We start from the raw sequence: 25,124 nt of genomic DNA, 5'->3' as shown, positions 1-25,124 counted from the left end.
GTCATTTTTTTTTAAATTTCCCCCACTTTCTCATATCTCCTTCCACCCACCCCTGGATTTTACGACCCAACTACACTTCAGGTGCAACAGCAGAGACTTAACCTTCCCCCCCCCACCCCCCCACCCCGATAATGTCAGATGTGGAAGGAAACCAGAGTTCTCAGAGGAATCCCCCACGTGCCAACTCCACACTGCCAGCGCCGAAGTTTTGATAATTCCCGGGTCATTGGTGCTGCAAGGAAGTGGCTCTGCTCGCTGTGCAGGCTTCTGAAGTGATTCATTGCCAAGCTCCTGTAGATGTTCTGAGCATGGAGACATGGAGCTGTACAGTATGGATACAGGCCCTCCTTCCCAACCTGTTCACACTGACCAATCTGTTCATCTGAGCTACACCCATTGCCTGCATTTGGCAGGTAACCCTCTCAGCCGTCACTGACTACGTACCTGTCAGAATGTCTTTAACACCTCTGCCATTTCCTCTGACAGTTCATTCTACATACTAATCACTTCCCCCTCCCCTTAAATCTCTGCGTAATGCCACCCTTCCTGAACTTCCCATACTATAGTACTTGATAAATAAAAGTTGCTACTTTCCATCATGGGTTCATGGAGGCGGACGGAATCCCTTCACAATCCTGAGCCCAGGAGACATGGAAAGGTGTTCTGAATCAGGACTACCTCATTGAGCATCGTTACATCTGGGAAATTAAGGTCACCATTGCAATATACATGCTATCCCCAGATTACAAATGTCTGACTTATGGACATTCCTACATATAAACAAGCTCCATAACATCAATTCAAACTCCATTAATTCAAAAATCTGAAGTATGTATAAATGTTTGGTCCTGTGAACAGTGGAATTATTTTCTCTCTCCCTCTTTTAGTAATTGTTCTGTATTATCAGTCTTATGTACATTGCAATACCGTGGCAGTCTGGTTACCACATTTGGGTGATTTTTGTGTAATTTCTGACACAGACAAAAAACAATATCTATATATCTGTAAAATCAGAACCAGTTTCTTGCTTGGAGACAGCCTGTGCATTACTTAAAATACCAGAACTAAAAAGAATCTCAAAGAGAAGCAGGTGCATCTGTCCACAGAGCTGGAATGAGACATACCTGGCTGTGCCCAGGGCTGCTGTGAGAGGCTGTACTTCGGCCCTCCCTGATGACCCATGGTCTTTAATGCTGACACCTACAGAGGAGGAATTCAGAATCATCACTGATGGAGAATGCTACAAATAAAGTCAGTTGCATTAAATAAGATTTGCTGCTAACTATCTGCAATGATTCTCTGATCTCCAAATGTTTTTTTTCTCCTTGATTATTGTCTCCAGGAGCTTCCATTGAGGTTACGCAGAATGACCAGGAGTTGCATCTTTCATTGAAGGGTATCATATTTATCGCTTTCCTCTCCTCTGGCACCTCTCCTGCACCTCGGAGAGGACTGGAGGTGTTTAACACACCTCTAAACTCTACCTCCCTCAGCAACCTTGGATGCAATTCATCCAAAACAAATTACTTGTTCTCTTTAAGCCTAGCCATCCTTACACCCTATCCATTTTCTCAGTCTATTAAGATTTTGGCACCTTTCTTCTTGCGAAAGACCAACAGTTCATTTACTATTCTAGTTATACCTTCTACCACTGCTTTGCTTAATATGAGAGAATGTACCCTGTTCTTACCTAAACTATTCCTATACCCACTGATCTGTTTTTAATTATCAATATTTGCACAAATTTACACTATATAACTCTTTCTCATCTCATTGAAATTCACTCAATACATCAAGAAATCCTATTTTAGGTTGGAACATGTCTTTTTACATTACTAATATAAATTTTATGATTCAAGGTTGAGAACCAGACCCAGATCCACTAACTGGTTGGGCTGGAACACACTTTAGAAATCCCTACTCCTGACATCACTAGGGTACATGTTTTGCACAGCTGGGATTTTCCTGAACCTTTATCATCCTCTCATGATGTGGTGATCCATGGAAAACGTGCGATAGTGTCTTCCTTGTTGCCTCCACGTCCTATGCTTCTGCTTCCACGTCATCATGTACTTTATCTCTTTATTTCCCCCCAACATTATACAAGCAGGTACCAAGTTTCTTGCCAATTTAGAGCAGTTAATAGGTTATTCAATCAGTAATCTCGAGGCCTGAACAAACAATGTAGGAACAAGGGAGGGCAGTCCTGGGTGCATGGGGAGAGATAAGTCTATGGGTAATAATGACATAGAGTTGGTTTCTGTAGGACAGGGGGGTCAAACTCAAATTCACAGAGGGCCAAAATTAAAAACTTGGACTAAGTCGTGGGGCAAACTAAATACTGAAAATTTTCAACCACATCTGCATGTTTTCTCTTCTTTCAACATATGTAATGTTAAACTTTTTCTTATTAAAATAAATGTTTAATAATAGTTTTGATTAAACTCTTTCCAGAAGAAGCATTAACAAATGAGAAATAAAATATTCAATAAATAATATTTCTCTATCGCCTTTAAGCTCCTTTTAAATGTATTTTTTTTCACAAGCCAACAAGTCAAAAAAATAACAACTTGCTTCAATGAAAATCCAATCTTTCAACTATGAACAGTCCAAAGTTAAGCAAAGAAAATTTTAATCCAAGCTTAGCTTGCTACACTGTGATTTACTCTGATGCACCTGGATCTAAACCAGATACTTGGCATCTCTTCTTAGATGCAAGTTCATCAAACTTTGGGGTCAGAGTTTGCCTCCCACCTGTCTTGAAAGGTCCTGTTTTCTGTCTTTCGTTTGGCCATTTTTCGTCAGGGGTTTATTACACGTGAGTTGGGCGACAGGTCACAGATGCTGATGAAAGAGAGGAGGTGGGGGCGATTAGCGGGCTGACGGGCCGGCGCCAATGCATTTGCAAAGCATTCTGGGATTTGTAGTATTAGCTGTGCATTGCGGCAGCCAGCGGGCCAGCTCTAATACATATTTGATATGATCTTGCGGGCCAAATATAATTATATCACGGGCCAAATTTGGCCCGCGGGCCTGAGTTTGACATGTGTGCTGTAGGAGGTGACCTGGCCACATTGCAGAGGCAAACACAGGCAGTTTTAGGGATAGAACAGATTTATGGTTTGAAGTTCATCTTATGGATAAATATGACAGTACGGTGCACAGGAGTTAGAATAAAGAATTGGCAGGGAGAGGGCTAGGGCCAGTGATTAGTGAATGACAGTGAGGAATGAAGGAACAAAGGTGGTCATCCCCAAACAAGGAGCCATCTGCTGGAGAAAGTCAGCAGGAACTGTTAAAGTTTCAGGTTGAAACCCTTTACCAAGCAGGATGGTATTTTGTTCCAAATTCTGGTCTTCAGTGGTCACCCCAATGTTTGGAGGAAATTTCTGCTCATCCAGCACAAAAGATGGGATAAGCTGTCTCCCTTTTTAAAGACAGTGGAGAGCTCAAGGGGAGATTGTGCCGATGCAGAGCAGGTAAGTGGATGTGGAGACTGTAAGTGAATCACACAGCAGCAGGTGGGTGAGGGTAGGGACTACAAATATTGTTACTCCAGCAGGATCTCAGTTTAACCATGTTGGAAACATTGCAGAGGTACGTCAGTCAATCTATTTATGTTCAGCAGAATGTGTGTCTTAACAAGAAACTCTAGCTATAATGGGCCCTTTGCTCCAAACATCATCCCCATCCATATTAACCTCATCTGCCTGTTCATTCCAGTTCCTGTCCAGATGCCTCATAAATGTTGTTCCTGATGCTACCTCTACCTCTGGCAGCTCACTCCATACACCCTTTCTGGATCTTTGTCCCTCAGATCCCTGTTAAACCTCCTCCTTCTCAAGCCTACGCCTTCTAGTTTAGACATCCCTACCAAGGGAGATAGATACTGGCTATCTACTCGATCCTTCCCTTTCATGATTTTATCTACTGCTATCAAGTCACCTTTACTCTCGAGAAGACAGACCCAGCCTATCCAATTTCTCAATTGATAACTCAAGCTACATTGGTGAAGGAACTCATGTGGGCTTGGGGCAAACTATGATCCTTTTCAATGGCCAAAGCTTAAACCTAGTGCAATGTACCTTTCCTGGTATTTCAGCACTCTCCCATTTAATAGTGTGGGTGAAGGCATGAAAATTCCATTTAGCGATACCTACACTTAACTTTAATGTTCAACTACAATGCCACAGTTTCCTTACTTTGGTCATAAACTCTTCCAGCTGTCCAACAAAGAGTTTTGTTTGGTGCTGAATAAACTTCTCGCAGGCAGACTTCAAATTTCGGTCAACTTCCTTCTTTGAGTCAATGTAATGTTCCTTGATCTCTGGAGAACCCTAGAGAGAGACAGGAGGAGTTAGCCATCCCTCACAGCAGTGGAAAACTAATGTGGCTATTGCACTCATTTCTGCAGAGAACCCAGAATGATTTGCAGGCTCTGACCCAATTTGAAATAGTCTGGATTATTCATGGCCATCACATCTCATGAAGTGACGACACCATGTCTTTTCCTCCATGATATCCAGATTCCAATACATTGCACAACACCATAATTGAAGCTCCTCATTTGCCAGTGGCTGCCAAGATCACAGGACACACTTTGAGCCGTACCTCAAGCAGGAATTCAAGGATGGAATTGTTGCTGCTCAATCTGAATAGTCTGGGGACAGATCTAGGATTTAGCATTTTAAATGCTGCTTCTGTAACAGAAAATATTCAAATATCAAAAAGATATAATATCAACACAAGCAATTGAATGGCAAAGAGAACAAGTTAAGTACACTGAATCTGACCTAAATTTGCTGCACAATTTCAAAAAGCCTGGAGAAAAGACAGCTTTGCTCCCTGGGATGAGATTATTCACAAAGATCTACTTTATAATGTGACATTTCCACGCTCTTGATAAGAATACCCGCTAATAAAGACCATATTATTAATGGAGAACCTGCCCAGTAGTCATGGAGTCCTACAGCATAGAAGAGGCCCTTTGGCCCAACTCATCCATGCTGGCAAGTTGGCATCTGGGTCAGCCCCATTTGGCTGCATTTTCCCATATCCTTCTCAGCCCTTCCTAACCATCAATCTGTCCAAATCATTCCCATCCATTAATTGTAATGGAGATAAAGTGGTGAATGATGCACTCAGCAATTCCCAGAAGATCCCAGCAGAAGGCCTATTTAATCATGCCCATTCATGCACAAAAGAGTTAAACATCAGTATAGCAAAGGAAACAAGATACCACGTACAAGACTGTAAAAGGAGTTCAAGGCAGCTGGGGAATAAAAAACATCCCATAAATCTACAACTATGAAAAAGGCACAGCACAAGGCTTCAATGTCCATGAGAAGACAGGGACAGCTCAAATTATGACGTGGAAGCCCCCTTAACATAATGCTGTAATAAAAGATGGAGCCCTGAGAGGAGTGGGAGGTGGGGTGGAGGTGACCCAACAGATTTCTGCTTTTATTTTAAACCGCGCGCTTCATTCAACCCAATAAGTTCCTCACCTCATCCTGCACAAGGGATGACTTAACTTTTGGATCTTTGCTTTTCTGCTCCAATAATGGGGAAAATATTTGTACCAGTTTCTTTCCAACAGCTATCAGAGTCTTGAATGTCCTCTTGCTATGCAAAAGGACTGCCTGAACTATTGCAGCCACTTTTATTTTGCTTTATAAATTTTTTTTGTATTTGTTGTCTCTTTAAATTCAAACAAGTATTTGTGTTTTTTAGTTGCTTTTGTCTGCTTTATTTTACAAGTTCCTGTTTGGCTGCAGCAATTAAGAATTTCAATGAATTTGTACAATGCGCAAGTGCACAACAATAAACATTATGATTATTATTATTAACCTAAAACTATCAGTGCACAGAAAGGCACCCAAAAGGTATAGCAGAGAAAACTATTCTACCCAACTGATCTCGCCTTGTCTGAATAATGAGAGGCTGGAGGAACTCAGTGGGACAGACAGCATCTACGGATAGGTGTGATCAATGTTCTGGGTCGAGACCCTTTATCTAGAACGGCCCCTGAACATGTGTTCCCACCTGAAACATTGGCTGTCAAAATCTCACCATGGATGCTGACTGACTGGCTGGCTGAGTCCCTCCAGCCTCTCACTGTTCACAATCCCTACAGTATGAGATTTCCAACTTTGGTGAAGACCTCTGAACAGAACATGAAACTTTTCAACTGCAATGGAACAGAGAGAAAGGCAAACTGATGGTGAGGAAGGAGGGGTCTGCAGGCAGGAAAAGTGGATCAGCCATCAGGAAAAGGGGTTAGAAGCTGAAGGGAAAGTTGGGGGCAGCAGAATGCAGGAGAGAACAGGAGGAAGTGCATTTTTTGAAGTATAGCATTTATTAGAATGGTCTATTTTGTATTCAAAGTGTGAGAGACAAGCTTTTTCACCCCAGAAAACTTCAAGGATTGTTTGGGGAAAAAGGAATTCTCTTATTCTTGAGGTTTATAGGAAAATTTCAGCACTGAGACCAAAAGTATGAATATACGAAGTAGCTTAAGGATCCAGATGGGAGAGAGTAAAGGGAAAATAGAAAGAATTAGTTGACATTTAAAACAGGCATCACTTTCATTAAACAGAGGAATCTATAGTGAACTGGCCTGTGTGAGGAGAGGTAGATCCAACCCTGGGAATCGCTGAAGGAAGCTCATCAATGTGAGCAAAGGAGTCACCTTCAATTCTGACAAATGAGCTGCTACTTTGGCCAAGTACAAAGTTCTAGAGCTGTGCAACAGGTCTTACCAGTGGACCACACTGTTATCACATGGGCATTCCAGAACTTTCCAGTTGGTGAGCAATTCAGGAGTTCACAACCACCCCAGGAACTCCCATCTGTGCATAATTTTTTTTTGGTGAGAAGGCTGAAAGCTCAGCCCTGAGGAGAGGTTATAACACAGAGAGGAAATGGACTCTGTGCACAGTGTCCTTTGGAGAGTTTTCTAATAATCTCATTATTTATAATCGATGGCTAGTTTTACATTTACATTTAGACATTCAGCATGGGAACAGGTCCTTTCGGCCCACATGCCAGCCCAATTACACCCAATTGACCTACAACCCCCAGTATGTTTTAAACGGTGGGAGGAAACCCATGCAGACATAGGGAGACTGTACAAACTCCTTACAGACAGTGCAGGATTTGAACCTCAGACCCAATTGCTAGTGCTGATTCAGCGCTGAGCTACCTGCTACACTAACCATGATGCTCTATTAAATATTATTTTTAAAAATTCAAATTTTTATACTTTGAGACAGCACCGTTGAGAGATGAGACATTCAACAGCTCTTTTGGGAATATATTGCCATACCTTCCCCATTGCTGGAACTCCCTAACAGTATTATGGGTACACCACCTCAAGGGACTGCAGCAGTTCAAGATAGCAGCTCACCGCCACCGAGGGTAATTAGGGACAGGCTGTGCCTGTAAACCAGCGTCCCTTCAAGGAACAAAAGAAAGTGAGAACAAGCAGCTCTGATTACTTACCACCACCACCACCTCACCTGCTGGCTGGTTCATGGGTTTACCCACATAGCAACAGCACACAATGAGGGGGCAAAACCATGACTCAGCCAGCTGACCATACCACAAGGATCTATTACCCTTCACCTGTATCTCAACTAGAAACACAATGAAGAGCTTATTAATGTTCAGGTGCAATTCAGGAAAGTAGTGAGTTGTCCTAGAAAAGAAATAAAGCATTCAGCACTGCAAGGGCTGATGAAGGAAAAAGCAGACAAGTTGGTCAATAGTTTCTGCTTGACATGTTAAAATGTTACATGACTGGTATTGAGAGCAGCTTGTAAATTAATTTGGTGACTTGGTGATGTGACCCTGTTTATGCTTTCTCCCAGTTTCACCATCTGGGCTGGTGACACCATCTCCAAACTGACTGATAGACTCACACCAGGCGAAGATGATCACTTTACCAATGTCGATGCAGCTTAAAGCTAACCCAGAAATAAAATAAACATTTAACTTCATGGTGTTACTACTTTAGCTGTTGCGCACATAGGCACGAGACTTTTGCTGCAAACTCCAAACTATTTTCCTGAGTTTATGAAATTGTCTTAAGAGCTTCAGTCCACCTCACCTATAGTTTCAACAAGTGGGGAAAGGACTTTCTCAGCAAGGAAATTCCTCTGCAATGAACAAGCTCCGGTTTTAATACAGAGCAGGGTCTGTGGAGTTCTCTGCCCAGTAGATGTTTCCTCATTGAATGTATTTAAGACACAGATAGAAAGATTTTTCAACAAGAGGGGAATTAAGAGTTATTGGGAATGGGTAACAAGATTCAACGGGCTAGATATCCTGCTCTTAGGTCGTACTTTTTGCTGGTGACCCTTGCAGAAAGCACCTTTCAGTGCTGTGTGCCAGTCCTGTATATTTGTTCTTAACACAGCTGCCATCCACTAATCTTACATATTTAGCTCTGATGAAAGGTTTTGGATCTGAACCATTAACTCTATTTCATTCTATGCAAATGCTGTCTGACCTGGTGAGTTTTTCCAGCAGTTTGTTCCTACATTCTCATATTAGCTTATATGCTACAAAATATTATACTTTGCCTCTACCTTTGTAGGGTTTTGGTGATATTCAAAGTGCTGCCCACTGCAAGAAAAAAAAGCATCCTATGGGAATGAATAGGAGAGCCAAGCAGAAGAGAGGATAGCAAGACACATAATAATTCCCACTTTATGAATGTTAGTGCTATCAAGTTTCACAATAAGGTTGGGTGCATGTGTCGTCAATCTGTGAAGCTATTTCTTGCAATAATATATCGTGCGTCACTAAACTGAAATGCTCATTAAGCACATTGCCTAGCCACTGCAATTTGTAACTTCACTTTATAAAATGTTTTCTGAAACACTTTTGTATATCAGGGAAAGCCTGTACAATTGCACTGTTGTGCAAACATCCAACTTTAAAACGAATGGCTTTGTCACCATCTGGTGGTCTTATCACAACACTGCACTTGGGAAACTCCTCAAGTGAAGAAAAATCCTCTTCCAAAGAGTTTCAGACAGCACAGAATTAAACAACGCGGAATCAACTGGCCCATGTTGACAATGTTTTCTGCCTCAGTTAGTTCCATTTGCTGGTGTTTTGCCCAAAGCCCTCTAAACCTTTCCTATCCAAGTACCTGTCTAAATATCTTTTAAAATTGTACCCACCACTATTATTTCCTCTGGCACCACATACCCACCACTATCTGTGTGAAAAAGGTGCTCCTCAAGCACTTTTAAATCTTTCCCCTCTCCCCTTTCCTTAGAAAAAGACTATGACCACCTTATCCATGCCCCTCCTGCCTCGAGGTCACCCCTCACCTCCTTCACCCTTGGGAGAACAGTGCCTAGCTCTTGCTCGATAATTCGAGCCCCTCAGATCCAGTAACATCCCTGTGAACCTTTTCTGCACCATTTCCAGCTTAATGAAATGCTTCCTGTAGCTGGGTGACCAGATTTGTGTCCAGTATCACCTATACTCAATGTCCTGACCAATTATGGTTAGCATGTCATTGCTATCTTCACCACCCTCTCCAAACTATAAAGTAATCCATGTTCTGCTCCATAATGGACATATTCTGGATTTGTGCAGCTATTCAATTATTCTTAACACTCAGAACATGGTTTTCTCTTCCTCTCGTGCCTGATTTAAAGACAAATTTTTGGTCATTGCCCAGAGCTATTGAAGTTATCAGCCAACCTGATTTACAGTGTGCTCAGGCTGCAAGAAAGTAATGAGTAATACAGAACAGCGGAATTAGTAATTAAAAAGCATGATAGACAGCATGCAGGTCATTGCAAATGAACATAGAATAAACCTGGAGTTGTGTTGAGCAGTAGAAGATGGGTAGGATCAGGCCACCCAGCTCCACCAGCCAGCACCAAGCAGTACCTCTAGTCTTTTTAAGGTCCAGGGAAATTTCCTTAATGGCAAAGTCAGTGTGGAAAGGTGCAATCTGTTCCCGAAGGATCAAAAGATGCTTGATAAGGAAGAGCTGTCCATCTGTCAGTGTCTGGAACAGAAATGCAGAGAAAGGATCAACATTCTTTACACAGTACAGTGTGGCTCCATTTTTGCAGCTTGTGCAATGTAAGCAGATTTTGCAAAGGGAGAAAATTGTACCAGCTTTTACTGAACATACTTGGCAGAGGTTAACTTCTCAGACTAAACCTGTATAGAGCACGACAGGTGCAAAAGAAGTAAACTTCAGACATTTTTAAAAGATACATACACGATTGGCTAGTTCATGTTGCTAATATTCCATTTGCAGTTTGGCAAGTGGACAAAGAAAACACATCTTCAGAAATAGCTCAAAGAACACATGGACCAATTCAGCAGGTCCACTGATGAAACTGGTTGCTACTTCCACTCAGACCTGGCCCGGCTGCTTCTTTGAATAAAATTCTTGTTATTAAGGTAGAGTGAAACACGAAAGCCTGCAGACGCCGTGATGATAGTAAAAACACAGAAATGCTGGAAGAACTCATCCAGTTTCACAGCGTCCATAGGAAGTAAAAATATTTTATCAACGTCCCAGGCCTGAGCCCTTCTTAAGGTACAAGCAAAAAGCAGGCAGGCATCTGAAATAAAGACTGGGGAGAGAAAGGGGGAAGAATGGGAGGGGGAGGAGTTTAGACCAGACAGAAGGTGTTAATTGGATATAGAAAAGGAAAGAACAGAATTGATTTTGGCTCTGTGAAAGGAGACAGAGGCAAAAGGGAAGAGAGAAAGTAACAGAACTAGAGGAAAGGAGACAGGGGAAATTAGACAGGCAAGAGTATATGGGGGGGGGGGGAATGTTTTAATGGAAACCAGAGAAGTCGATGTTAATGCCATCCAGTTGGCGGGTTCTCGGACAGAAGATGAGGTGCTGCTCCTCCAACTTGTGGGCAGTCTCAGTCTGGCAGTGCATGAGTCCGTGTATAGACATGTCAACAAAGGAATCGAATGTGGAATTAAAATGGGTGGCCACTGGGAGATCCTCACTATCGCGGCAGACAGATCCGAAGTGCTCAACGAAGCAATCTCCCATACTGCACCCAGTTTCTCTAATGTAGAGGAGACCACAATGGGAGTACCAGATGCAGTAGATAACCCTTGCAGATTCACAAGTGATATGTTGCTACATTTAAAAGGACCTCTTGGGCCTTGGATGCCCTCTTAGTCTGATGTAAATTATCCCTACAGGCTAATACAAAGAGAGGTTCCCCTCAGGTCCTTTTTAAATCCTTCCCTTCTCACCTTCAACTCTCCTGCTCTGGGATAAAAGGCCATGACCAACTTATCCATGTCCCTCATAACTGTGCTCTATAAGGTCACCCTCAACCTCCTTCACTCAAGAGAAAAGCCCCAACCCATCCAATTGCTCCCCATAACTCCATCCCTCCACCCAGTCCTAGTAACATCCTCATGAATCTTTTCTGCATTCTTTCCAGTGCAATGAGAAGCATTAAGCTGGGTGACATGGCCAATTTTTATCCTTCACTCAACAGCAGGAAGGTTTGCTGCATCCTTTATAAAATTGTTTCTAGGAGCTTTTCACTGTTGTTTCTGCATTTTAACAGATTGCTATTGAAGCAACTTCGTTGACCCTGATGAACTTTGAGACTCTCTTAGCATGCGATAGAAGGCCATTTTGTAAGACTATGCCAAATTATTCTGATTAAACAAATCAACAATCTAACTCACAGCCAATGTAAAGTGAATCAAGTATAATTATTTTTTCTTACTGGTACGATCCATGTGCGGCAGAGCCATGCAGATCAATAAGATTTTGAGAGCTGCCTCTCAGTCTCTGAGTTGGTTTGGATGAGAGAAGGAATGCCGTTAATTGTTTATAGCTGGCTTGGGTAGGGAAGGATCTGCTGAGTCTGGATGATGAGCAAGGACAGTGCTGGGCCAGACTCTGCTATCACCCTGTGACAACTGTCAAGGTTCACACATGGATAATTGTGCCACCACCAGGTACTAGTGGGGATCAGGAGAGCAGGAGAAATTTAACAAGGCAGGGAATGCATTACAAGATACAAATAATCGATCATACAAACATTGACTGACCTTGTTTTTAATGATTGAATCGGCAGCTCCCAGCAGTGACAGGATACAGGCAGACAAGGCTTCCTGTGACAGACCCTGGAACACTGTCCGCTGGTGAAAACACAGCACAGTTACACCTCACACATCCACTTCACCTTCAGCACCAACACACATATTGAGCAAAGCAGCCTTTCATCTTTCAGAAAATTAATCAAGACAGACCTGTATTTTTTTTTTACTTTGCTTGTTGGTGGGACAAAATCAGCATTAGGAACAATGAGTCATAATTGTATTTATCATGCAATGGTCTCATAACATTGTAATAAATGAATTTGTAATATTGTACCGTGTGTGTGTGTGTGTGTGTGTGTGTGTGTGTGTGTGTGTGTGTGAGACATACACACACAATCAAATGACAATAACATTGAACTTATAACAAGTTCTTACACCGACATGCTGAGCTAGGTCATTATCTGCAAGCATTGGACCAGTTGCCTTACACGCCATTGGCAGCTAATGAATGAATGGCTCAATATGCAGGTAACTCCATGAGGTTAGGAGTAAAACACAAAAGACTTTAGATACCGTGGTTAAAGTAAAAACAATGCTGGAGAAACTCAGCAGGTCAAACAATGTTCTTTATAATAACATAGCCTATATTCTGATCTCCCTCCATTCCCTTTCCCTTTGTCTTCTTTCCTCCAGCTCTCTACCCCTTTCTCTCTCCATTCACGGAGCCATCGCTCCTCTTCCACTTGCTGGTGTGCCCTCCCTCCTTATCCATCTATTACCTCCTGCCTTTGTGGCTGTGCTCCTCCCCCACAACCATTTTGTTCAGGTGCCTGCCAACATTTTTTTCATACTTTGATGAAGGGCTTAAGCCTGAAACATTTGTTATGTATCACTTTTCTTTTTAAAATGTTTTTCTTGAGTTTAATATACAAATCCTACATACAAAGTCATCTAATAATAAAAAAAAACAACAGGTCGTATCATATACATATCACATATTAAATAGGTAATGTAAATCAAAAACCTATCCATAATTGTTTATTTGACCTGTTTCTTTAATACATCAAATTCTATAATCCAGTATAATTCTGGATTGAAATAGGCAAGACAAAATTAAACAATCCCTTTATATAAACAAAAGATAAATTCTATCTTAATTAGTGATATGATCCATGATAAACTATATTTAAATGCATATTTAACTAATCAATCTAAAAGATAAAAGAAAAAAAAACAAACATTTTCTAACTAATCTATTCCCTCCCTCTAACCAAGGTTAACATAAAATTGGAAGGATTAGGATCATTTTCAGACCAAGATTGGATTTTCACTCTTAACTTGATTAATGACTTCTCATTTTGTGTTCAACAATGTTTCTTACAATTCAAGGTGGTGCATAGGATAAATATGTCCAAAGTCAAATTATTTTCTTTTTATCCAGATATCAATCCACTATGCAATAAGGGTAAAATCTTTGAAGCTTCATTGATTCATATGTTCTGGGAGTGCTCTAATTTAGAAAAAATTTGGAAAGATATTTTCCAAACTTTATCAATGATTCCAAAGATCAAATTAGAACCGAGCCCTTTCATTGCCTTGGTTTTTCTCGAGAAGAGGATATACTCTTGACTTCAACCCAAGAGAGAATTTTAGCTTTAACCTCATTAATAGCTAGACGAGCAATTTTAATGAAATAGAAAGATAACTCTCCACCCAGTCATACTCAGTTGTTACATGATATTATGTCCTATTTAAGCTTGGAGAAAATTAGATATAGCATTAAAGTTACAATATGACAAGATGTGGGGCCCATTCATGGATTACTATCATAATTGAAAGATTTAAGAAGTCTAGGTGCTCTGGAGACTTTGTCTGGTGTCTGAAGGCTGCTATTTGATCCATATCTTTACAATTTTACAAGATATGTATCTTTATCTTTGCTATATAAAGTACACTGTTTGACCTGCTGAGTTTCTCCAGCATTGTGTTTTTACTCCACTTGAAGTTACCCCATTTCTTTACTCCACCATTGACAGATGTACCTTTGACTGTCAAGACCCTAATCCATTCCTAAACCTCTCCTCCTTCATTTTAGTTCCCTTCTTAAAATCTTTGGGTCATCAATTGAAGTGTTATGATGTGACAGTTCTTGCATGATGAGGCTCCTGTGAACCACGTTCTAATTTTTTTAACATTAAAAGATGACACCTCAATGTAAATTGTTGTTTTAACTATGTCAGAGGGATTAGAACAAGTATTGAGGCAAAGTGGAATACTCTCTCTTTATGTGGAGGAGTTCAGCACCCAAGAATGCTCAGGAGTTCCCTTCACCACAAAATGGCTGCAGTGTGAACCAACTACAAACCACTGCAGTTATTTGGCAACATTATTCTAACACCACCTTCCAAACCTGCAGCTTCAACAGCAGGAAAGATAAAGGCCATAGGCACAGATCAAATCCACCAGCTGCTGGAGGGATTATAACGTCCCTTGGAAATATATCGCAGGTTATAATGTACCCTGTTGCTCAACAACTTATACAGATGCACCATCAAAAGCAGACTTGCTGAATGCATCACAGCATGGCATGGGATCAGAAGAAACTACAGGCAGTGGTGAATGCAGCTCAAAACATCACACAAACCTCCCTTCCTCCATCCACACTTCCCATTTCCCAGGAAAGGCAGCCACTGTACACCCTGGTTACACAGTTCCTTCCCTACAGCCAAGTCTCCTGGATGATTCCCATATCTGTGCTGTCATGCAGACCTTACTTTGAACTAAATGATCTTTTATTCATTGTACCTCTCGATGCCCTAATTGTGCTCTTTTATTTTACTTCACATATGTTAAATTTAATCCATCAGACTGCTTGGAGAAGAACCCTTCTCACTGTACTAGGAATAAAGATACAAACTTAAGCTCCTTCATCATCCTGGAAATCTCTACCCATCTCCCCTGTGGGAACATCTTGACCAGGAGGCTACACCAGTCCAAAATCAAGACTCATTTTCATCTTCCCAATAAACAATGAGCTTGCCATTGAAACTCACATCACAGCAACTGAATGGATTAAAAATAAATTTAAGGTTCACAGCTTATTTCTTAAATGTGAACATCATTTCAGGAATTGTTTGTGAGCTCCTGTGGAACTATAGATCCAAAGGTTAGACATTTGGTGGTAGCTCTCGGGTGGTTTCATGGATTAGCCAGAATTATATATTTAATGCAAAACAGTAGTGTGTGACAGACCACTCAACACAACCCAAGGAGTTGTTCCTCACCCCTCTCCATGCCCTACCAGCTCAGCTTTCTGCAATTCTGGAGTCAGCAACTTGGTCAAGAATGACGGTGACCGACTTGGAACTCAAACAGAGAACCACTTCAACATTACCCCTTTAAACCTTGATTACCTGCCCCTCACTACCCAGGATATATTTTTAAAAATATTTTATATTAAAAATTTTACCATACATGTAATTAATAAACAATTATAAAAAACAGTATTAATTTAAATGTAAGAGGGTTTCAATCATTACATGATGCTTATGCAAGGATAAATTCTTACTTAAAGTTCACAATGGGAGGCAACTAGGTGGGCTGGATTGGAGGGCAATATGAGGATGAAAGAGAAAGTGTCCCAGCAAAAATAAGTAAAAAGGAAGCTTTTCCTGAAACTTACGTCTATGCATCTGTAAAGTTTTGAGAGGCAGACAAGTGTTCTACGGACGGTTGGATACCACATCCCATGCAAATCTGCTGGGGAAATGGTTGACTGTGGCCGAGGGTTCAGAACATCTGAGTTACCTGCACACAGATGAAAGGTTTAAAATACAATGGAGCAGTCATTATGAAACGAAATCCAACATCAAAGAGACAACTGCAGTGCTGACCATCCAAGGGAAATGGCTGGTGAGTTACTTAAGGTGCTCAAGTTGCCCAACATCAGCAGAGCTATTGGTGTGTTATAGCCCCAATATAGATGGCTCCAGCATTTCTACCCGAGTGCCCCCTGTGCATGCTCCCCATGCCCACCCGAGTAACTCCGATGCATCCTTCCTGTGGCCACCACCCCCTCATCCCTGTATCCTTAACACATCTTCCCCAAGTAACCCAAGTCCTCCCTGAGTACTAGAGGATATCCTCCATTAGTACTCCAGCATATCCTCCCTGTGTAACATCATAATGCTCTTCTCAATAAGTGGTTCAAGACATCCTCTCCTTCTACTATTCCTCTGTCATGCCTGAAAATATTTGGGACCTAGGAGTCACATGATGGAGTAGTGGCTGGTAGGAGAATACCAGCCCTCTCTAGAAAAGAAGGAAAAAAGTGAAGAAAAAGCAAAGCCCCAGACACACAAATCACATCAAATAAGAAATAAAGGTGTGGAGAAAATGGCACCTAAGAAAGAAAAGCCAAAAACAACGGGAAGAAAAGAAAAAAGAAGGACGCCAGAAGAGAAAGATGAAGGCCTTCTTTCTTTCTTTCTTTCTTTGGCTTGGCTTCGCGGACGAAGATTAATGGAGGGGTAATGCTCACGTCAGCTGCAGGTTCGTTTGTGGCTGACAAGTCCGATGCGGGACAGGCAGACATGGTTGCAGCGGTTGCAAGGGAAAATTGGTTGGTTGGGGTTGGGTGTTGGGTTTTTCCTCCTTTGTCTTTTGTCAGTGAGGTGGGCTCTGCGGTCTTCTTCAAAGGAGGTTGCTGCCCGCCAAACTGTGAGGCGCCAAAAGCAGGGACCTGCCGTGGAAAGAGGAGCCCACTCCCCGAGGTTAGTGGAGACCCTGCAAGGTCGCGACCCACTGACCGCAGGACTACAAAAATGGCTCACTGAGCCAAACAGGGGTGCGCAACTGCGCATGCGTGATGCGCACGACAAGGAGAACACCGACGGGAGGGGGGACCAGCTGAGAGAGACTCAACAGTAGGGCCCTCAGCTGCAAGATAAAGAAAGCAATGGGAACAGGAGGGGTGAGAAAGAGAAAAGGAAACTAGAGACACAACAGATAACCAGCCCAGAAGAAGAGGACCAACATCAAGAAACCATGGAAAAAAAAACGTAACAAACTGAGACAAGCAGTTCAACAAGAAAGTCAGAAGAGACACAGATACAAGGAAGAGAAATAGAAGACACAAACCCTAGAGCAGATACAGAAGAAGAACATCAAGCTCTGTACAGAGCAATAGGAGGTAAAATGAATGGACAGTACATAGATTTTTTTAAAATTTCAAGAACAAATGAAAGCATTAAAAGAATGGCTGACACTAGAATTTAGTGAAATGAAAAGAAAAATGAAAAGAACAGAAGAAAAAGTGAGTAGAATAGAGCAGGTCATAACAGATGTAGGGAAAAGATTAGAAAATGTGGAAGAACGTGTAATGGCGGTAGAAATGGAAGTGAACGACTTAAAAAGAAAATTGGAAGAAAGTGACAAGAAAGTTAAAGAAACACAGGAGTTGTTAGCTCAGAAGATGGATATAATGGAAAACTATAGTAGGCGAAACAATATAAAGATAGTGGGCCTTAAGGAAGATGAAGGCAGCAAAGATATGAAAGAATTTATAAAAGAATGGATCCCAAAAGTCCTGGGAATGCCAGAAATGAATGGAAATAGAAAGGGCACACAGAACATTAGCCCCGAAACCACAGTCACAACAAAAACCAAGATCCATTTTAGTAAAATTCCTGAGATACACAAGAGAAAATATATTGGAGAAGGTAATGAATAAAATGAGAGAAGACAAAAAAACCACTGGAATACAAAGGTCAAAAAAATTTTTTCTACCCAGACGTAAGTTTTGAGCTCCTAAAGAAAAGGAAGGAGTTTAACACAGCAAAATCGCTCCTATGGAGGAAAGGCTATAAATTTATGTTAAGAAATCCAGAGGTGCTTAAAATAGTTATCCTGGGGCAGCAAAACAGACTGTTCTCAGATCTGGAGAAAGCACTAGAATTTGCAGAATGCCTGCAAGACAGAAAGAGAGATGAAGAGATGTAACAAGAACAAAGAACGATGACAAACTACATATAATGAAGTAAAAATAATGTATAAGTAAGAACTAAAGGAGGGAAGAAAAGGGAAGTAAGGGAGAAGGGGGGAAAAAAGAGGAGGGGTTAAAAATAAATAAATAGATAGATAGATAAAAGAAAAGAGGGGAAGCTTTGTTGTAATATGAAGATAAAAGTCTTTTCTGGAGAGGATTGGGTGGGAGAGAATAACAGTCACTGCGAAATCAGTTGACACTTGCGAACGGGTTCGCAGTCCGAATGGAGAGGGGAAATGTGGTTGCCCGGCAAGGGACAAGGGGCGACTCAGAGAGGAGGTGGGGGGGACGCTTAGGGTTAAGGGAATTATAGATTTGGGAATGGTTGAAATATTTAATGTTTTAGAAGTGTTGTCATACAGTGCGTTCAAAAAAAGAAAACTGAGAAATGGAAACGGGGAAAAAGGGAAAGGTGGTGATGAGGAAGCGGAAATGAGAGGTAAACAAAGTATGAAATGGCCATGTTGAACTATATGACTATAAATATTAATGGAATACATATCCAAATCAAAGGGGACTATTAAATTTACTGAAAAAATAAAAAATAGATATAGCATTCGTGCAGGAAACGCATCTAAATGAAGTGGAACACAAGAAATTAAGGAGAGACTGGGTAGGGCACGTAACGGCAGCATCATATAATTTAAAAGCCAGAGGAGTAGCTATATTAATCAATAAAAATGTACCAATCAAAATAGAAGAGGAAATAATAGATCCAGCAGGGAGGTATGTAATGTTAAAATGTCAGATATATTCAGAACTCTGGAATTTGGTCAATATATATGCACCTAATGAAGAGGATTAAAAGTTTATGGAAGATTTTTTTTTAAGATTGTAGATACGCAGGGGAATATATTGATAGGAGGGGACTTTAACCTTAATTTAGATTCAAAGATGGATAAAACTGGACAAAAGACTCGCAGAAAAAACAAAGTAGCCAAATTTATGGTTAAATCAATGCAGGAAATGCAACTTTTGGATATATGGAGGAGACAACACCCAAAGGAGAAGGAATACTCATATTATTCGAGTAGACATAAAACATACTCAAGGATTGACCTGTTCCTGTTGTCAGCCCATATCCAAGGGAGAGTTAGCAAAATGGGATATAAAGCTAGATTGTTATCTGATCACTCACCCCTGTTATTAGCAATAGAACTGGAGGACATCCCACCGAGAATGTATAGATGGAGTTTAAACACCATGCTACTTAAAAGACAGGATTTTAAAGAATTTATTGAGCGCCAAATTAAAATGTACTTTGAAATAAATACGGAATCAGTGAAAGACAAATTTATATTATAGGATGCAATGAAAGCCTTCATCAGAGGGCAGATAATAAGTTATGTAACTAAGATGAAGGACTACAATCAGGAAATAGAACAGCTGGAAAGGGAAATAATAAGTACAGAAAAAGAACTAGCAACAAGGGAAGATACAACAAAAAGAGAATTGGCGGACAAAAAAATAAAATACGTAACATTACATACGTATAAGGTGGAGAAGATCATAATGAAAATAAAGCAGAAGTATTACGAGCTAGGAGAAAAAACGCACAAAATACTGGCTTGGGAGCTTAAAATAGAACAAGCTAAAAGAACGATATTGGCATCAAGGAAAAAGGACAAACAAATTACATATAATCCAACATAAATCAATGAAAACTTTAAGGAATTCTACAAGCAATTATACCGAACTGAGAACGAAGGGAAAGAAGACAAAATAGATGAGTTTCGAGCTAAAATTGAACTACCGAAATTGCAAGAAGAGGAACAAAACAAATTGATAAAACCATTTGAAATAGAGGAAATACAAGATATAGTAAAAAAGCTACAATTCTAGAAAACGTTTAAAGAGTTACTAATTCCTCCTCTCCTGGAAGTAATGAACCAGATTGAAGAATCACAAAACATGCCAGATTCATGTAAAACAGCAATAATTACAGTAATACCAAAGACGGGGAAAGATCCACTAACACCAGACCAATATCTCTACTTAACTCAGATTATAAGATAATAGCAAAACTATTAGCAAACAGATTGGCCGACAGTGTACCAAAAATAGTAAAAACTAGATTTCTATTTCAAATGGTTTTATCAATTTGTTTTGGGGGACATTGTGAAAAAAATTATAAAAGTTGATTTTCCACAGGATCTGTAATTGTACCTTCTGGGAAACATTATGGACGTGAGTTTAAAATTGTCCAAATACCAAATTCAGTTTGTGCAGGTGGCCTTGTTGGTAGCCAGGAAATGTATTGCGGACACGTGGAAGTCTGACTCCCAACTAAATATTACACGATGGAATATGGAAATGCTGAGTTGTATTCCCCTGGAGAAAATCACATACAATTTAAGGAGGAAATATGGAACATTTGTTAGGATGTGGCAACCCTATCTGCAAAACATTAGTAGGCAGATATAATTCTACCCCGTCTGAATAAAAGAAATGCAACAATCCATGCTCATGGCACAGATGACGTCCTCTTGTATTTTGTTCCTTTTCTTTTTTATTTTAGGTTTCTTTGGGTTTTTCTTAAGTTCCCTTAAAGGTTTGTGATTTTACCAATATTTAGTTCTTCGTACTTGTTTAATTTATATCATATTTTCTCTGTTGTATTAGGGTATGGGAGGGAGGAGAGGGGGGATGGGGAAAAAATAGACTCTGTATGTTATATACTAATGTTGAAAGGATTTGTAGAGTCTTTGAAAATCAAAAGTAAAATATTCAAAAAAAGGACATCTAAACAAAGGGCTCTTTGCTTGTTTACCTAAATTGTTAAAATGGAAACTCAGAGCAGACTTTTGCTTGTGGTCAGCAGAGAATTCTGAACCATATTAACTCAAACTTTTGGAAGAGATAAACTTCAAACAGAAGCCAGTGGTAAGGTCATCTTTAATATTACTGAACCAAAAACATCTGAGGAGAAATGCCATAATATTCTGTGAGTAACAGAGACTGACAGTGGCTCCAGAAGGGATGATCATTTTCTTGCTTCTCTTGGTCAAGAGAGAGAGCAGTGTTGTGGTGGCATTTTAAATAACCACTTGTGACTGACCCAAATCTGGGTAAAAGAAAGCAAGATCATTCTTGTTCCTGCATCATAACCATTGTAATGGTTATTTTGTCAGACTCATACCTGATTTTGTGAAATCATTGAGGAAGAAAACACAAGTTCTGAAACCTCCAATCAAGAGAGGTAAATCATTTGTATGAAGAAATAATTCTCTGAAAATAACTCTACAAGAATTTTGTGAATTTTGAAAACTCTTGATGCCTCATAGCTACTCCATATTTGCTTTTGAGCAACAATTTAAAGAATCTCTTCAGAATTAGGCCTGAACTGTAATGGTTTTGGGCTTTACCACACACACACACACACACATATCCATAGTGGGGTTAAGTTAGAGGTATGTTGTATTATTAATAAAAATTGTTTTGAAGATACCATTGGTGAATTTCTATCGCTGCTGGTCCAAATATGTTACAGTTCCAACTCAAAACATCAACCGCTTTTTTTTAAAAATCCCACATACTCTGTTCAACCCCACCGAGTTCCTCCAATAGATTGATCTGTAGGAATCTAGTTGTGTAAATTTGTTGATTGTCTGGCTGTAATGCACTACCATGCAGTTTTTCTCCAGACTTTACTACAACCACCTGGGCTCTCAAGGGGCTAGTGCTCTGTTCTAGATTCATTCCAGCATCTGCAGCCTCTATGGTTTGCCATTGTTCTGCTCAAGATATCTTTAATCAGAAGCAGAGAGGCTGGATCCACTGGTGGGCGAGATGAGTACCGGGGATACAACCACAAGATTTGGGGGAGTATATATGAATCAGAAGAGGAACTGCTTCTCCCAGAGAGTAATGAATTTACGGAATTCTCTGCCCAAGGAAGCAGAAGGGGCTGTCCAATTGAATGTATTTAAGATACAGATGGATAAATTTTTGAATAATAGGAGAATAAAGGGCTATGGGGAATAAGAGAATAAGTGGAGCAGAATCCATGGCCAGAAGCGCCATGATCTTGTTGAATGGCAGAGAAGGCTCAACAGGCCAGGTGACCGACTTCTGCTCCTTTTTCTTATGTTCTAACAATGAAACCACCTGGAATTGGAAATAAGCTACTGAGATGAGCTAGGAATGGACAGAGTAGAGGAACAAGAGTTATTGTTTTATCATTGGGATGGGAGTCAGTGGATGCACACAGGTGTAAAAGTATTGATATGAATCAGCAAAACTATGCTAAGTGGAATTCAAATGGGGTAGGTAGGAGGTCACCCACATAGATGGGGAAAAAACGATAAACTACTTTCTTCAGACCACCACAATTTGCAAGCATGTCCTCGGTTACTGCGTCGTTCACCTGGAAATGTTCTGTTTGGTTTTGTATTTCAAAATTAAACAAAGAATTTTGAAAACTACAATTCAATAAGTTTTATTGCCATTGTTGGGACAAAAGGTCCACTTTAATTATTGGTGGGGACACCCTCTCTTCCTCCACCTGCTTTGCTCTACCTGATTTAATGACGTTCCTGGAATCAGGGTCTTCTAGTTGAACTTCTGTCAAAGATGCATCAGCTGCAGGCAGTTTCTTTTGCTCATCCTTCAACGTCTGTGCTATTTGCTGCAGGGCACAAAGGAATAGCAAACCAAAACTTAGCATGTTTCCAGACATCCATCCCCTGTGAAAACCCACATTCAATTCATTAAATGGTTAAAATAACTCTATTTTATTTTAATCATTCCACTCTTGGATTGGCTAAACATGCCCCACTCGTTGGGATTCTATTTCAGCAATCTTTGTCCGCCTAACCTTTTCTTTTAAAATAATCCTTAATTCATGCCTCTTTGGCTTGGTTTCTGGCCATTTCTCATGCTATCGGCTGCGTGTAAAATCTTGTCTAACAACTTTCTGAAAAGTGCTGGAATGGTTAACTGCATTCATTGCAAGTTATTGTTGTAAAAGAGATATCGAATTGAATTATGTGTCCCGAGATACAGTGTAAAACTTAATGCTGAGCTATTCAGCCAAGTCAACCCATATCCAAGAACAGGTCAAGCAAAACAAAAGTGCCGAGTGTGGTGTGACTCAGAAAAAGGCCAATTGAAACAGTGGAAGGGCAGCATCATTTTATTTATGAGGGAACGCTGCTTTGCATGATGGCCCAAGATGCATTCACAACCCTCTGCAATTTCTTGCATTCTTGGACACAGCAGTTCTAGCACTGAACTGCATCGCATCTGGACAAGATCATTTCGATACTGCATCTGTAACAACTGTTAAGACACATTGGGGATCCACCACATTTCATCAGTCTTCTAAGCAAGTACAGATATTGGTGCATTTCTTGGCTGTCACATCAGCATTGTTAGACCTGGACAGATTTTTGGTGATATTTACACAAAAAGCCTAAATGCTCTTATTGAGCACCAGAGACCCTGGTTCGAATCCACCGCCATCTGTAAGGAGTTTGTATGTTCTCTCTGTGTCTGCGTGTATTTCCTCAGGCTATTTCTGTTTTCTCTCACCTTCCAAAAAAGTACAGGGTTAGTGGGTTATTTGGGTGGTGTAAGCTGGAAGGGCCTGTTACTGTACTGTATCTCTAAAAAAAACCCACCTCAGCAGCCCAGCTTCCTTGAGTCACTGATCATAATGACTTAGTCACTCTCCTTCAATTCCTCACATGACAACTAAATTATAGGGACATTTTGTAAAGACTAGGTTTGTCATCCCTAAGATCTAACTGAGGTGCTTAAACTAAATTACAGGATATTAGGGAATAGGATGAGAAACCTTTCTTGTTCGCAGATTGGTCCAGAAAACCTAATAACCTGTAAATTAGAACCAGGATGTTCAAGAGCCACTTCCCGAGATGGTAATAGTGTACTCTTAGTTTAGCATTCATTGAGTGTGAATGTAGCTCAGTAAAGGGGTGACTTAATTTACATTTGAAGTTAAAACCCCTTAACCTTGTAGTGATAAACAAGAGGAAAATTAGATCCTTAGCCTATTGGGTAATTGGGAACCAGAAAGAATAGTTGCCACACTGTAGGGCGTGGTTGTGCTAGAGAGACTGCAGAGGAGATCCTGGGAGTGTAATTGTGCCATACAGGCCCTTCAGCTTATGTCACCCACCTACATTTGGTCCATATCCCTCTAAACACATCCTACACATGTATCTGTTCATTTTTTTCTTAAACACTGCAATCTTTGGCTTGGCTTCGCGGACGAAGATTTATGGAGGGGGTAAATGTCCACGTCAGCTGCAGGCTCGTTTGTGGCTGACAAGTCCGATGCGGGACAGGCAGACACGGTTGCAGCGGAAAATTGGTTGGTTGGGGTTGGGTGTTGGGTTTTTCCTCCTTTGTCTTTTGTCAGTGAGGTGGGCTCTGCGGTCTTCTTCAAAAAAGGTTGCTGCCCGCCGAACTGTGAGGCGCCAAGATGTACGGTTTGAGGCGATATTAGCCCACTGGCGGTGGTCAATGTGGCAGGCACCAAGAGATTTCTTTAGGCAGTCCTTGTACCTCTTCTTTGGTGCACATCTGTCACGGTGGCCAGTGGAGAGCTCGCCATAAAACACGATCTTGGGAAGGCGATGGTCCTCCATTCTGGAGACGGGACCCACCCTGCGCAGCTGGATCTTCAGCAGCGTGGACTCGATGCTGTCGGCCTCTGCCATCTCGAGTACTTCGATGTTAGGGATGAAGTCGCTCCAATGAATGTTGAGGATAGAGCGGAGACAACACTGCTGGAAGCGTTCTAGGAGCCGTAGGTGATGCCGGTAAAGGACCCATGATTCGGAGCCGAACAGGAGTGTGGGTATGACAACGGCTCTGTATACACTTATCTTTGTGAGGTTTTTCAGTTGGTTGTTTTTCCAGACTCTTTTGTGTAGTTTTCAAAAGGCGCTATTTGCCTTGGTGAGTCTGTTGTCTATCTCGTTGTCGATCCTTGCATCTGATGAAATGGTGCAGCCGAGATAGGTAAACTAGTTGACCGTTT

General features: G+C 40.9%; 1 protein-coding gene across 4 annotated transcripts in view; it reads right to left on the bottom strand.

Moving 5' to 3' along the window:
- Positions 1 to 25,124, bottom strand: part of cog3 (component of oligomeric golgi complex 3) — a 79,332-nt gene that overhangs the window by 6,827 nt on the left and 47,381 nt on the right. For 3 of the 4 annotated variants that reach the window (XM_069889645.1, XM_069889644.1, XM_069889647.1), the window contains exons 14-20: positions 22,637 to 22,745; positions 15,755 to 15,879; positions 12,082 to 12,171; positions 9,916 to 10,036; positions 4,612 to 4,700; positions 4,203 to 4,337; positions 1,125 to 1,200 (exon numbers count right to left, since the gene is read on the bottom strand). In XM_069889645.1, the coding sequence (XP_069745746.1) occupies positions 1,125 to 1,200; positions 4,203 to 4,337; positions 4,612 to 4,700; positions 9,916 to 10,036; positions 12,082 to 12,171; positions 15,755 to 15,879; positions 22,637 to 22,745 (745 nt within the window). Of the gene's footprint in view, positions 1 to 135; positions 699 to 1,124; positions 1,201 to 4,202; positions 4,338 to 4,611; positions 4,701 to 9,915; positions 10,037 to 12,081; positions 12,172 to 15,754; positions 15,880 to 22,636; positions 22,746 to 25,124 lie in introns of those variants that run through there. The other variant, XM_069889646.1, reaches the window with a different exon arrangement.

This window comes from Narcine bancroftii, chromosome 7 (assembly GCF_036971445.1).
Source record: "Narcine bancroftii isolate sNarBan1 chromosome 7, sNarBan1.hap1, whole genome shotgun sequence".
Taxonomy (NCBI): Eukaryota; Metazoa; Chordata; class Chondrichthyes; order Torpediniformes; family Narcinidae; genus Narcine; species Narcine bancroftii.
The sequence above is the reverse complement of the archived record's forward strand: the minus strand, read 5'-3'. Positions and strand labels throughout refer to the sequence as shown.